The sequence below is a fragment of the Calliopsis andreniformis genome, chromosome 12, assembly GCF_051401765.1.
Source record: "Calliopsis andreniformis isolate RMS-2024a chromosome 12, iyCalAndr_principal, whole genome shotgun sequence".
NCBI classification, from domain to species: Eukaryota; Metazoa; Arthropoda; class Insecta; order Hymenoptera; family Andrenidae; genus Calliopsis; species Calliopsis andreniformis.
In genome coordinates, this window is record NC_135073.1 from 20,166,759 (window position 1) to 20,182,034 (window position 15,276).

At 37.6% G+C, this 15,276-nt stretch overlaps 2 protein-coding genes across 4 annotated transcripts; one reads left to right on the top strand and one right to left on the bottom strand.

Annotated features, from left to right (window-relative positions):
- Nucleotides 1–666: 666 nt before the first annotated feature.
- On the bottom strand, nt 667–8,237 carry LOC143185879 (uncharacterized). The gene is made up of 13 exons (XM_076389174.1): nt 7,714–8,237; nt 6,663–6,759; nt 6,304–6,436; nt 6,086–6,153; nt 5,727–5,984; nt 5,502–5,604; nt 5,238–5,365; nt 4,900–5,161; nt 4,745–4,812; nt 4,565–4,639; nt 4,067–4,447; nt 3,718–3,981; nt 667–3,554 (listed from the first exon to the last, which is right to left on the bottom strand). The coding sequence occupies exons 2-13, from the start codon at nt 6,757–6,759 to the stop codon at nt 3,436–3,438; spliced, it is 1,956 nt and encodes a 651-aa protein (XP_076245289.1). The 5' UTR covers nt 7,714–8,237; the 3' UTR covers nt 667–3,435.
- A 2,225-nt stretch (nt 8,238–10,462) lies between these two features.
- On the top strand, nt 10,463–14,669 carry LOC143186016 (5'-3' exonuclease PLD3). 3 transcript variants are annotated; one of them, XM_076389370.1, is made up of 12 exons: nt 10,463–10,565; nt 11,277–11,406; nt 11,619–11,861; nt 11,942–12,111; nt 12,181–12,529; nt 12,628–12,762; nt 13,128–13,319; nt 13,429–13,557; nt 13,667–13,806; nt 13,927–14,092; nt 14,237–14,378; nt 14,476–14,669. In XM_076389370.1, exons 2-12 carry the CDS (start codon nt 11,290–11,292, stop codon nt 14,667–14,669), a joined length of 1,977 nt encoding a protein of 658 aa, XP_076245485.1. In that variant the 5' UTR covers nt 10,463–10,565; nt 11,277–11,289. The 3 variants fall into 3 exon arrangements, 2 of the variants coding, with proteins under 2 accessions (XP_076245485.1, XP_076245484.1); XR_013002979.1 differs by lacking the exon at nt 10,463–10,565 and having other exon boundaries at nt 11,084–11,406; nt 14,224–14,378; nt 14,476–14,615; XM_076389369.1 differs by lacking the exon at nt 10,463–10,565 and having other exon boundaries at nt 11,084–11,406.
- Nucleotides 14,670–15,276: the final 607 nt, after the last annotated feature.

A 15,276-nucleotide genomic window follows, 5' to 3' on the forward strand; every position in this document is an offset into this window, starting at 1 on the left:
ATTCAATGCGATTCCTTCTTTTAACTGACGATGTCAAGAGAGAATAAAATAATATCGTAGTTTGACATAAAGAGCAAAAAGAACAGAGAAAAAAAGGGAGAGAGATTTCACACAAGCTTCCGAAATGGCGCAAAATCGATGATGCTGCTAGTTGAACTAAAAGAATTTATAAACACACCCTCGAAATGACCTGAAGCGTATACGAGTTGATCGACCGCTTTGTCAAAACACCAAGCGCAGTTATCGATCCATGGTGTCCACGTGGTCTCATCCATACGCTACACATGTGTATACACATGTAGGTAGTAGTAAATAGTACCCAGATCAGCTTTTCATGCGCCTTACGTGTTCATTCGAATAACTTTTTTTCTCTTCCACCTTTCATTCAGCTTTATGCCTCTACTGATGATTCTCTTATTATATAAGAGATATCGTCGGTATCTTGCACGCAAAATAGGCGAGGTAGCAATTCGTAAACATCTTCTTTCCCGTCGCCGATTCGAATATGCTGCTCTATGTAAACGATGTAATAAGTATTTATCTTCTCTAGAACTACAACATAAATATATATATATGTACTTACCGTATACATTCTACATATCTTTTTTTATATTAATAATACTATACGAACTGGGGGATATGCGGATATCTTTTTATATACACATATTCTGTACATGAATGTGTATTTCGTCATATTCAAAATATAATAATGAATGTTACACACAGTGTAGCTTTTAGTTGTCGGTCGAAAGATTTGATCGACGCGATGATTTAGGCAAAATGCAGCCGTCGATATCATTTTAAATGTACATATGTCGACGTTTACCGATCGGCGGCAACCGCTCTATGAAATTACATTTTAAATCAACGATTTGATTCCATGCAACGGATCGATTGCTTTCAATGGCGATAGGTACTCGAAACCCGTTTCGTTACCTTCATCGTTTAGAAACGAACGATTGCCCGGAACGGTCTTGTTTCGAAACGCCACTATAAGCATTTATATTTCAATAATGTTTCCTCCTTTTCAAAGGTACAATACTCACTGCACGGTTATTCGACGGTGATACGCTTGATCGCTGAGACAAGAAACGTACAATCTTTAATTTCCAAAAGATTATTTAGTACCATATCATTTTTGTCTATGTCTCTCCGTGTCTAGACCGTAAATGTTACTGCCATCGTCACTGTTGTCATCGTCATCGTCATCGTCGTAATAGTCGTTGTTACATTAACATCACAGTATAAACAAAAAATAGATTGCTGTAGAGCGTGCGTACGCCTGTACACGCCCGTACGCACGCATTTTATCACCCTCCTGCACAAACTCCTGCTTGTACACACATACTCGACGTATAAAATTTACAAAAGCGTACGCGACGCGCGCGCAGACACACACAACACACACTCACTCACACACACGTAGATAAGTCCCCGTAATTGATTATGGCTAACGATCACTAAATTTTTGCGTATGTCCATGTCAAAACTCGATGAAGTGTTACATCGAAAAACATTCGTAACGTAGCTACTGAAAAAAACATGACAATAACACTGTAGTTTATGTAATGCTTATGCGCGGAACATAATTTTGATTCTTAGAAAATGTGTTGATAATTATTTTACGCAATAAACCATTTGACAAAATCGAATCGCAACAGTAGGCAAGGGATGCTGCCTAACGCACATATGTATATACGAGATCATAACAATACATTGAAAAAAATTTAATTGGTCGATGGGCGCACCGTTATACGTTTATCCAATGATACAAATACCAGTATCGAGAATACAAAATAATGTATAAAAGGTCGAGATAATGCGTAGAGGAGTAGGAGGGAGATATAGAAGTATAAACGATACGAAAATCTCAAAGGGAGAAACGAGTAAACGCAAGATAAAACAAACGTGTATCGAACTGGGAACAACAGTCTTATACGTATAAAAATAAGATTTTATCTTGATATTAAAAATTTCTTCATCTTATGCATTAGAACCAACGTATGCGTCTTACGTATATATATATATTCTAATTTGTATGAACTTTGGAACAGTCTCAATCATTCATGCGCTCTGTGTGTATCGTATTTTAATGTTTGCCTTTATCGCGATCTACCGATATCATCTACGATAAACGAGAACGCAACAGATGATGTGAGTGTAACAAGATCAATGAATTATTCTGTGCAAAGTAAATGTACAAAGTACCATGTTGCATAGCATGTTGCTACGATTAAGCATGATATATTTGTTCGATCAAAAGAAAACGAATTGAAAAATCTCAATGTTCGTTACAGTTAACGATTTCGTGCAATGTGTTCGATTTACTTTGTGTTTAAGATCGAGTTTACCAGTAATTTATAATCGATAATTTACGAAAATGCGTGGAACCTTGTTCAATAATTATAGTTTCAGTGTAACGCTATTGTATATGTAATAAACGCGACCGCGAGTAGAAAACTCTATATCTTTTAAAAACAGTCTTTATACAGTGCTTAAATTATTATGTACAAGATGTAGCTGGCTGAGAGGTAAAGAGTATTTCCAGACCACAATTATTACGGGTTAAATTAACGAAATTTTTATAATATATATAGGATTATATCAATTTCATTCGCGATTACTCAAACATCGCATCGTTTTAACTCATTACATACCCTGCTTATATGTACAGAAGCTGAGAGTGCATGGAAACCGATTCATCGAAAATATGCGCATACTTCGTGATCCGAAAACTTCATCATTTCGTCAACACAATTAAATAGTCGTTGTTCGTGTTTTCGCTCTTCGAAATATTATCTTCAGTTGGTCGGCATATTATTATATGTATACATGTATGCATATGCCAACGTTTCCTATTTCTTTCACCGTACGTTTATATAAAAAATACACGTTCAAATATTTAATTTCACAGATTATAGACAGGTAATATCAGAGAAAAATCTTGATCGTCGTATGAAACGGACGGGCCTAATGTCTAAAATCTAAGTACGTCCCCACACGCATGGGAGTCAGTCGAAGCATAAATAAAATAACAGGAAAATTTAAAAAAATATACTAATATAAAGGTTCTCTTATGTCGTTGTTGATTAAAAAGGAAATACAAAACAAGGTAAAGCAATAAGGAATAATAAGGAGGAAGAGAGAAGGGTGTTATGGATCGTATCGACCGGTGAACGATGAACAATTGTTAACTAACGCGGTTGAAAAGAACAAAGGAAATGTAGTTGATGAACGTGTGGTCAGTTGTCCGTGTTTTTAATCACTTCGTTCAATAATTTCTGTTTATCCTTGATCTTGATCCCGAGAAGAAAAATAATTGCTAGATCGGAGAAAGATTGGTCAACCCTTGTCTTTAAACCGTCTCTGAGATGCGTTGCAAAAAAGCGTACGTATCATGTGCATCACGCATCTGTTTCATTTGAAATTCGCATATCATCTTAATAAATATTTGTATACTGCACAATTTCCAACGATTACAATAACGGAGAACCTAGATAGGACAAAGAGTGACGCTAAACTGGAAGCTGCCTTTGTTACATCTTCGCAAACACCTATAACAACGAGAAAACAACGATTGCACGAGATTAGGAGCAGGATACCATATTAATGTACCGATACCAACCGCCCGTAGAAAGAAATGAAAAAGAGAGCAAAAAGAAGAATATTAAAGAGAATAGTAGCTAACATATTGATAATATTTGTTGGTTGAAATACCTTGACTGAGAAGCTCGTAGGGCCATTCGTCCTCGGTTAGTTCTCGTCGACAAACGCGATCCAATCTCATAAACCAACGTTCCTGCTGCTCAGGCGATTTTGTCTTAGTAGCTCTGTCGGCAGTGGATGATTTCATTGCGTTACCATTGTATCGCATAGCGAGGCAAAATGTTTGTCCGTGGCTGAGCGAATTTTCAGCAGGTTTTTCCGACACTATCGTATACCAAGTGCCTTTTTCTTCCCAACTTCCATGGCAATAGTATGCTATGGAAAAAATGTAACATATCCGTACACTAAAAAGAGTTCGTCAGTGAACGAAAATAGGAATAATAGAAACAAAGTCAGTTACTTGTTTCTTCCTTATCGCATGTTTTCCCTATAACGATTTCACTCTGGTCAGACAAGGTGCAACCTATTTCAACATTAGCGCTTCTACAGTCCTCCCCATGCTGTCCTGGCTGTTGTTGTTGTTGTTGTTGTTGTTGTTGTTGCTGTTGCAGTTCTCCATGTTGATGATGGTGATGATGATGATGATGATGCGGCTGTTGTTCATCTCTCTTCTTCTGTGGTGCGTCTTCGTTCCAGGTTCTTCTTTTGATAATTCTAGAAGAGCGCTTTTCGTTACGACGTTGTCGCCGAAACGGCGTACTAGGGAAATGAAACGAAGCTAATCCCAAGCCGACATATCGGCCCGGATTCGGACACCTTCTTTGACGCAACGAAGAGGAACCTAGACAATAATCAAGTATAATTACGATTAAATAAATGTGCCTCATTATTAGCGTTTATTATTATCATCAAGCATGTCTCTATAACAGTATTTGGGTAACCATAATACGAAACTTACTTATTAAGGTTGTATACGGCATCGTAGATGTATCCGATAGAGAACACGCTTCATCCGGCATTATAGCTTTTTGATCTACAAATTAGCAATATTATAAAGGACAAATAGAAATGACTCGCGCGCGCATGTTAGTACGTTTGCGTGTATGTGATATAAATAGATAGAGAAGTTTATACTTACCCGATTGCTGTAATTCTATAATATGGTGGTCTCTTTTATGAAATATCATACAGACATAACCAATATCGCTACAATGATGAATGTTTAATTATTAAAAATCATTTACTATTCTTAATATATTTATTAATTTAATATTTTCTTCAATATTTACTTACCATCCGCTGGTAACGTGAGCAATTAATTTTACTTTATAACCTTGTATACCATCGACTGGCTGTGACCGTTCGAAGTTATGACAAACAATCTTTTCTTCGTGAAACACAGCCTGTTCTGTATCTTGTTCTTCATCTTCATCTCGAACTTTAAGCGTTGCATTTTTGTTCGTAAAGTGATACTCTTTAGTACCGTCCAAAGAGTGCCAATCATGATGTTCAGTAATCCAAGAAGGATATTTACATCTGTTGTGTTCCTTATCAACTGTGAAGCGCACATGAAATGAATTTGCTTAGTGACAGATCATTTTATTTTAGACAAATGATAATAGAAGTCGTACCCTTTGTTAACTTGATCATAGGCGACCCTTCGGCAAGGGTGGTTAGGCCGTTGCAAGTCGGTTCACCAGACTGAGCAAGCAAATATACCTTTCCTTGATGATGCACTTTTTCTTCGTACAAAAAGCATCTATTCTCCATAAATAAAAGTAAGGAATAAGAATAAGTAGAGAGAAATATCAAATATAAACTTGATATTATAGGCCTTGACTGGTCATGTGAGAGATGCGAGAAGAAAACTAAGTTCTTTAAATACGTATAGATACCTGTACATTCTCTCGGCTCCCGATACGCTTCTTCCTTTTAATGTTCCAACAAGATACTTGTTACGACCATCGTTCCATACAGCGAGGCACTGCAACTCTTCCGCTGATAAATAAAAGACCCATTAACGTTAACGTTAACATCAACAGCGTAAAATGAAATATCGTAACACAAAAAACAACAGATATCGCGACACACCCGGACAGGCGAGTAGCAAAAGAACTCACTGTTACTTTCGCTCTTGTCAAGATCCGGACAAGCTTGATATTTGAGAAGCAGTTTGCTTTCATCGGTACATTTTTCTCCGAGACTGATAGGTGTTGCGCATTCACCATACCCTTTATCGTAGGTAAACGTAAATGATGGTCCGCTGAAGGGACAGGGTATTGGCTTAGAATTTACTCGGAACATAGAATACAACGTATCGTCCGATTTAATGACTGAACACATGTTCTCCAAACTGTCCTCGTCCTTGCAACACCATCCTAACAAGAGAAAGAGAATAAATTATCTAAGTAGGAATAGTATCAGACTACAGGAACACACGCTAGAAATGAAATTCGAATAAACTTGTTCGAATGCTCACCTTCGCGAAATTGAATTACATTCTCATGCCGATCGTTAACGATGATACACTGATAACAGCCATCAGCACTGAAACAAACCAAAGTATTTGTGTACTATGTTCTATGCTTGCCTTTTATCTTCCCTTCTCTTTCATACACATATGTACAAATTTTCTTACATCTTCTGTTCCCAACTTCTTAAGCGATTTCATTTCAAATATCACTGTCAAATACTTACTATACAATGTAAGAGTGTTTTGACCGCTCCACGCATGTCCTTTCACCCAGATTGGTTGCATTTATGGTAATCGATACTGGTTTTCCATATTGATACCATTCTCCGGCCCAACTTGCTGGGAACTCACAGGAACCTGAAGCAATCATACATCCATTATACTACAAAGCAGTAAAGAAATAAGTATAAACCTTTTCTTTTGGTTTTAAACGTAACAGTATGCCGACCAGAAACTTATTAATTAAAAAAATTGTTTCGCAAAAGGACAAAAGCATGGGGTTTCCATTTAGCATAAAAACAGAAAACAAAATCGTTTAGAACATTATCATTACCTATATGTAGTAATAAAATTCATTACTCACCACTTGCAAAGGGAGCGTCATTTAATGATAAGATCAAGAATACGAACATGGTTAGGCCGACACTTTCCTTTCGACGTGGAAAGAAAGCTTCCAGCATCTGAAATTAGAGAACGAAAAGTACATAATATATTGTTTGTAATAAAAATTGTTTGATGCGATTGAACGACATAGGATACGTAGCATGTTACGATATATCGAATAAATAAATGTAGATACACCAATCTTTTGCTCAGTAGCTGATCCGATCATACCATAATTTCAATACCGTTTTTTCGAAACTATTCAATTTTTGAAATCATTCGACACAAAAATGACACCGAACGAATAGTGACTAAACTATCGAATCCACTAATCGTGGCTCACAATGTTAAAATTGATCTACCACTTTTATCGGTGCGATATTTGTATGAAATTTTACCATGTACAAGCTACACCAATATACGAACGATACGATGGATAATCCGAAACAGAATGAGGTAACGAAAAAAGATCTCGTTGCGATCGGTGACAGTATAAGGGGTAGTGTAAATGGCTTGAAATAATAGAGTAAAGTGCACCTACAGAAACGGAACCTTCGACAGAGATGCATTATTGAATAAAGTACACGTGTTCGGATTCGTGTCGTTCAACGTGTTCTCCCTTTACCCGCGAACCTCGCGTAGAATCAAATGCCCTTTGATTCGAGCGATGCGCGTATACGTGTATATTATGCCCTGTTCTGCGCATCTCCCGAACCGCATCATTTCTTACATACCAATATTTTAATATTAACATAAAAATTGTTGAAAAAATTTTCTCAATTCATTTCATAACTCTCCGTTCGATTGGTCATTCATGCAACGTTGTCTTTTCCATATTTTGAAATCTCTTAATCCCAAAAATGATCAACGAAGAAATTTTGTATGTTTAAGAAAAAAAACTGAATTTCCAGGTTAAACGCATAGAATAAAATGTGTAGTATGTTTTATGTTTTCAGATCTACGGCAGATCATGTGTACATATACATACATGCGTACATGCATACATATAACCAAACGTCAATGAAACTAACCTTTGCACGTTTCTGATCGCAATCGTCGTAACGAAGTAGGATTATAAAACTTGAAAAACTATCACATAGTGTTCTAGGAATGAGGTTCCTGGTTTTTTTCCCTTAAAGATCAAGTTTTATGTAAAGTAGTAAATAAGTCTTGATCTTTCAGGACGATTCGTAAATGACCGTCAGGGCACGAAATACTTGATAGTTACATGAGAGATCTCTCAGATGGAACAAAGACCATATGCAACCAATTTTTACGCTATATTACTTCTTCCGCACTAGATTTTCTTTAAAATGATCCGTACGATGATACGGTCAAAGAAACGAATTGGACGCGACAAGTCTCTCAATCAGAAGATCACTCGTCGCGTCGAAGTCGAACGACACAGAACATCGACACACCGCACTCTTTATCATCACTAATATCATATCACAATCACTGCAAACAATCGCGATTTATACGCAATAAAGGACAAGAACACCAACGTCAGCCTTGTTTTACTCTGGTATACGAATGCACGATTTCTACACCGTTTTATCTTCGATTCTCTAATATTAGTCAGAGTTCAAGAGAGCCGATGTTCGACTCAGAGAGTTGGCACAATTGTCATTATTATGGATACGAAGCGCTCCTGCACTGGCGATTGCAAATAAAGTTCAATTATTAGTTGTGTATGTACAACAACATTGTTCCTCGTTTTCTTGCTTTCTCATTCGTTTACTTGCTTGTCGCTTGGTCGCTCGCCCGCAGAAATAATGGCGGCAATGGCTGCAAATAGTAATGGCGACAGCGACAGTGGCGACTAATGAACAGTACCGAGACGTCGCTCTATGTGTACATATGTGTATAACGGTACGTATGCATGCTTATACACTACACACTACGATACTACGATGAGACACCGTCGAACACGTCTAACACTAGTATGCTATATCTATTTCTTGACTATGAGTTTGCGATTCTGTCACTGACTGATCTACTGTTTCAACTTAGTATTAACTGATGTACGCGTGTACTATGGCAGACAAAGTGCCGACGGACGACAATATGCGCTTTGTCCTGACAAAATTCGAAATGTCTATTCAAACCTAACCCAGACCTAACCTATCACTGCTAAGCAGTTCGGACTTTGTCTAAACAAAACTGGAATCGCTTAGTTCGGACCTCGCCTGTAACACATACATGTATATGGATGTAAATACGTTGAAAAAATACGAAAAATACAAAACACAGGATTGACGCTGACGATTCGCAGCACAATTTAACAGAAATAAGAGTATGCTTTCATGTTTTTGAATGTAGTATAAATTGTAAGATATTTAGAATATATGTATATGTGTGTGTATGCATCTGTGCAGTATGCATACGTATTTTGAATCAAAGGTTTGTTTTGAATAACTAGCACTTGTAGTAACTTTTCCTGAAATCACAATGAACCGTTGCCAACCTTCTAGTATGCGATAAAAATACACGAAGGTTCAATCTTGTTTCCGCTGTTTCCACTGATTTCATTCCATTCTCTATTTTGCTCGGGTTTATACATTCTTTGCATACACATACATATATGGATAGGTACGTACGCACAAACACGTTCAAATCCATTGTCAATTCGACCAATCGAAGGTTTGAAAGAAACACATGGAGCTAATCGTAGGTTATGTTACTAGCAATGTATTTCTGTGGTAGAGCAGAATATTACTTTCTGGTTGGCGATAATGTATATGTACGCATATATGTACCTGTATTATATGCAATACGCATGAACCTTAAACTACATGATACGTATGCATGTACAGGCATGTGTGAAATTTGCCGCGGCAACAAATAACTATGGATATACGTGCACACGCAGAACTCATTACTGTTTATTACAGCGTCGCTCGTCGAAAGACTTTCTCAGGTTGTAAAATTATGATCATGAATCCTCTCCAATAATTTTAAACGAGTTTACAAGAAGATCAGTATTATCTTCTTTTGATTTTTATCGACATTCGACGGCGGTTACGGTCGTAGTTGTAGAACTCTTTTAAGTGTATGTGATACAGTTGTAAAGATATACATACAATTTTTTAATTTCGCAATATACTCATTTATAATACTTAAGTACATTATTATGCACCTACACTCTTACTAACGCATTTTATTACCTAATATATGAAATGAAGAATTACTGGAGACTGAAAATGAAATGGAAGCAATAAGAAAATAGTGTTCTTCATTAATGTCAGCGAAGAACTTGGATTTGTGTATTTGCGATTAAAATGAGAATGGTCAAAGAACGATGGTAGTTCGTAAAATTCTCATTCGCGCTGAATAATGTCAGAATTAAATCGTTTTGCTCTGAATTACAGCTCACCGAATAGATGATGCATTTTTGCACGCTGAACGTATTTTTTTTTTCGTATTAGTTACGTACCTAATTTCTTTAGAAGAATATGAACGCAATTTAAGAAAATGACTACATACCTATAATGAATTTAATATTTTCTGTTTAGTACGAACAGCGTAGAGGTTGGTTAAAGCTTCAGAATGTGAATAAACATTTGTTGAATTGAAAATCTAATTCGAACGAATCGATTAAGTCAACGAATCTAAGTGATAACACGGGACAAGTTTGAAACAAAAGTATGGAAGCATACCACATATGCTAGGCGAAAGATAATTGTTTGGAAAGTTAAAATCTATATAGTTGACAGAAAGCTCTTGAGCGCAAGTCCGTCGCAAAGCGAACGTGACTTTTCGGTAGACACTGGTCGCTCCGCAAAATAAGTCGATAGGTAGGTCAACAGACGCAACGCAACGACTAGAACGTCGTGTGTATATACACATGTCACGGATATCACCGATCATTTTCTTCCTCGAGGTATGTTTCGAATGGAGTAATACAGTATAAACGGTATGCAATACATATTATCATTTATTTGCCCAAGAGGTCGCATTTTCTGACCCTTCCTTGGGTCTTCATGGAATCGCATAAGAATAGCTAGTATTCGTGTCTCATAAGAAGTTTCCTGGAATCCTGGAAGTTTCCAGGGGATTTCTCATTAGACACTAATAGTACATATGTACGATTTTTCGCTATACGTGGAACCTTCTAAGCTAGCAGTGTAATTGTTTTACAGCAATAATCGATGACGATCGTAACTCTACATCGCTGCGTCGCGTCGCCGCGTCTTGTCCACTTTGCTTCATGTCTGCTACTTCTCGTTTCTTTCGTAATATCTGCATTATGTGTGTACGTATGTACATACGTATCTCTTCGTTCGCATAGTTACTTTTCATTGGGAGTTCATCCGATAAAACAGAATTCCCTACTGACACTATACAACCAAATTACAAGTTAAAGGAATATACGTACCTGAGTATGAAACAAAATAGAAGCCAACTATAGACTAAATATGTAGGTTCATATTAATCTTTCCGACATTAAACACAATTTGATAAAGATTGCAGATAAGTACATAAGAGTTATACATATAATGCAATGAATGCAGCGTGTTTATATTCATATGATTTGCGTTTTCGAAAATTGAAAGGAAGAAATGTTTATAAACAGATTGCTGTTAAATTACAGCAAATCTATCGACATGTCCTTCTTCTCTTGGAAAGGGAGCAGTCGTTCCGAAAATGTTGAACATGCAGGGCGTAATTTACAGGATGGACTTTTTCAAATCGCTTCCCAAGCTTGTCATATTTTAGTACAAGTAAGTTTACATGAACTTTTACATACTTTCAATGGCTTTTCATATCGTCGTTTCTTTTTTCCATTTACTCTACCTCCCTTTTCTTGAGTTATCTTCCTTTCGAGATTACAGAACTTTTCTGTTGAACATTCTAAAGCGTTTTAATAGAAAAGTTTACCTACTATCCAATAATGACACGCTTAATGTTTACCGTATCGTATTTGATTCGAAAGGTGAACAATACGCACAACGTTTCTTACGGTGGCAATAACAATGTAAAAAATGTCGCGTCCTCAAAATATTCAGCGAAAAATGAAGATGTTGTAAGTCTCGCGACTTGTTCTGCGAGTAAAGGAACAGCTTCGTCGTTGAAATCTTATACAAAGTATGCAAAAGAACAAGACAAAGATCAAGATGTAGTAGTTTTATTGCCGCATCGGAAGAGTAGATCCACGTTTGTGAAGCACAAACTATCCGTAAGTATCCGTAGCTGTTACACCTGATACCATAGGCTCGTTTATCTTGTTTCCCAAAATCCCGATCCGACTTCTTACAGACAGTTTCTGAAAATGCACGATTAGAGACGAATCGTGGTGGAATTGGCGGTGCCGTTGGTGGCAGTGGAGTCAACTGTAACAACAGTGCGCCCGACGATGACTTGGAGTTGTGGGATCAATCAGGCTACATGTTAAGACACGATACAGACGATTCCATGACGAGCGGCAAGTCAGTACTCCTTGCAAACAATACTTATTATTAACAGCAAAACATAACGGTTTGTGTGTTGCAAAACAGATGGGGAGGAGCTCAAGGGTGGTGTAGACCCAGTTGCATTCCGATCACGGTCATCTTAGTTTTGATAGTGCTGGTTGTCTTATTGCCGTTACTGGATCATGCCACAGACAAGTACGCATCGAACAATACAGGTTTCGGTTTTGACTCGAGTTGCATGAATGGTTGCAACTTCTCCTTTGTAGAAACTCTACCACTTGGTATGAATTACACCGATAATAGTATGCTATTCGAGAGTACGTATGACTCTTGGACGCGATTAATCTCGCTAGCGCGAGAAAAAATAGAGATAGCGTCGTTTTATTGGACTCTGAGGAGGGAAGACGTATATCCGGATGATAGCGCGAAGCAGGTAAATGATCGCTGGCATAAAACGCAAGAGAAAACAATCCTCTAATGTGTAGATAGGTAATCGAAATTTCGTTCTTTCTTCGGTATCGATTGTTTCAGGGGGAAGAGATCCTGCGTTTGCTCCTTGAAGCAGGTAGAGACCGAAATATACTATTAAAAATAGCGCAAAACATGCCGTCGCAAATTAGTCCAAACGTCGATACAGAAGTTTTGGCAAGAAAGGCAAACGCTGAGGTACATATATACATATATAACTTTGCGACAAAAGAACACGTTTCTTCGAACAGACCATACGAAATAGATATCTATCGTACATGTCTGTATGTATGTAAGTAAATAGAAACATACTTCATACACGCATACATATATACATACGTACATATATATCTACATACATAGGCATATGTACATACGGTATACGTACGGCCTACGTATACACATAAACGTACCGATTCATAGGAACAATATTATAACGAAGATCGTAATTTCATTGTACAGTAACACTGATATCACTTACGTTTCACAAAGTACGTAATCAAATAGGTATATCAATCGATAAAACTTGCCTCTTTAAGATTGACCGATTACACTGTGAACAGGTAAGAAGTTTAAACTTTGCCGGATTGTTTGGAGGAGGCGTACTTCACACCAAGTTATGGATCGTTGATAGAATGCACATATACGTCGGTTCAGCGAATATGGACTGGCGGTCTCTCTCACAAGTCAAAGAGCTCGGTCTAGTCGTTTTAAATTGCAGTTGTCTGGCGAACGACTATGCCAAGATCTTCGATGTAAGTCAAGAGCTTTAAAGTGTGTTTTCGAAGAATTCAACGTTCAACGCCGATACAGCGACATGGATGAAGCAATCGTAACGTTTCATTTTCTCGCAATGTTCTGCAGGTTTATTGGATCGTAGCCGAACACGGTAAGATACCGTCCTCTTGGCCTGATTCTTTTAGCACGAAAATCAATGAGAAAAATCCAATGAATTTCACGTTTATGGACAATAAATATCAGACATTTATCGCAGTAAGTTTAGATTCGAAATAAATCGAGCGATGTAGTTGGATCGCCTTGGTGTGCTTGGATTACAAATGTGGACCATCGTAATATTTGAATATTACGTTACATATTTCAGAGTTCACCCTCACCGTTTTCACCTAAAGGTAGAACCAACGATATCGACGCTATCCTTTATTGTATCAAGAAAGCAGAAAAATTTATTTATATCTCGGTAATGGACTACTTCCCTCTAACTATATACACCGCTAAGATCAAGTAAGATAAAAGTACACGCACACGCACGCGCAAATCTGTTTCCAATTGTGTTCCTGTAATTCACGTTCGGGCTTCTTTTTCTCTTCATTTATATCTTGATCTTTACATTTGAAAATTTAGGTATTGGCCCATAATCGATGACGCCTTAAGAACCGCAGCTATCGAACGTAAGATACAAGTGCGCTTGTTAATCTCTTCCTGGAAACATTCGAGTAAATCAGAGATTTTCTTTCTGAAATCGCTGATCGAGTTAACTGGCAGTTATGCAGGTGTGAAAATCGAAGTGGTTAGTATGGGACATGTACTTGCCTACATGCACAATACTACAATACGCAGTCATTGATACGCTTTCTTTCAACTTGTATCGTTGGAGGCACGGCACCATACTTACATCGTACTTACTGATATTTGCATCAGTTTATTCTTTCAGAGACGCTTCGTTGTCCCAACTACACCCGATTTTGATAAGATACCTTTCTCGAGGGTGAATCACAATAAGTACATGGTGACCGACGTTGCGGCGTATATAGGAACTAGTAACTGGTCTGGTGACTATTTTATAAATACCGCAGGTAATTATTTGTTTCATTTATCTCTTTCTCAATTTTTCATTTCAAACTCTTAATGAATACGTTGTTGTCTAAGTGAAAATTCGACTTGTATTTTTAGGTGTAGGTACTGTTTTTGAAAACATTGGCGAGCAGACTTCGAATAATCTTAGGCAACAGTTAGAAAATATTTTTCATCGCGACTGGGATTCCGAATATTCTTATGCTCTAAATGAGAGTTTACTAATCGATGAACGCCCGTCAAATACTATCGGGGAGTATTACATACGATCGTCGCGCTATATGTTAGCGTGACAATTTCGATTTCATTATCAGGAATTTAACCAATGAGGAAAGTGAAAATCAATTTTGATCGATTAGCGTCTTGACAAAGTTCGCAAATATCACATCTCTCGCCATTTGCAAAGTTTAACCTTTTTTTCTTCTTCTTTTACGAAACATTTGATTGTGGTTGTATGTGTGTAAGTATGTATGTATTCAACAAACATTGAGTTCAAGCGAACGTCTTGCTTGTTCACCGCATCGCCACGCACGCAATACATACTTACATGTCATATGCACGCGCTCGCAGAAACATCGGTGACGTTCAAACACGCATTTTTTCCATGTTCGTCTACCTTGTCTCGACTTATTTTATTTTGCTTCGTCTCTTAAAAGTCATGCGCTCTCTCTCTCTCTCTCTCTCTCTCTCTCTCTCTCTCTCACTCACTCACTCACTCACTCACTCACTCACTCACTCACTCACTCACTCACTCACTCACTAACTCACTCACTCACTCACTCACTCACTCACTAACTCACTCACTCACTCACTCACTCACTCACTCACTCCCCTCTATTCCGTTCCCCGCCGTGAGACCCACTTCCCCTTTTTCTTCTCTATTTACCCATCTATTTATCT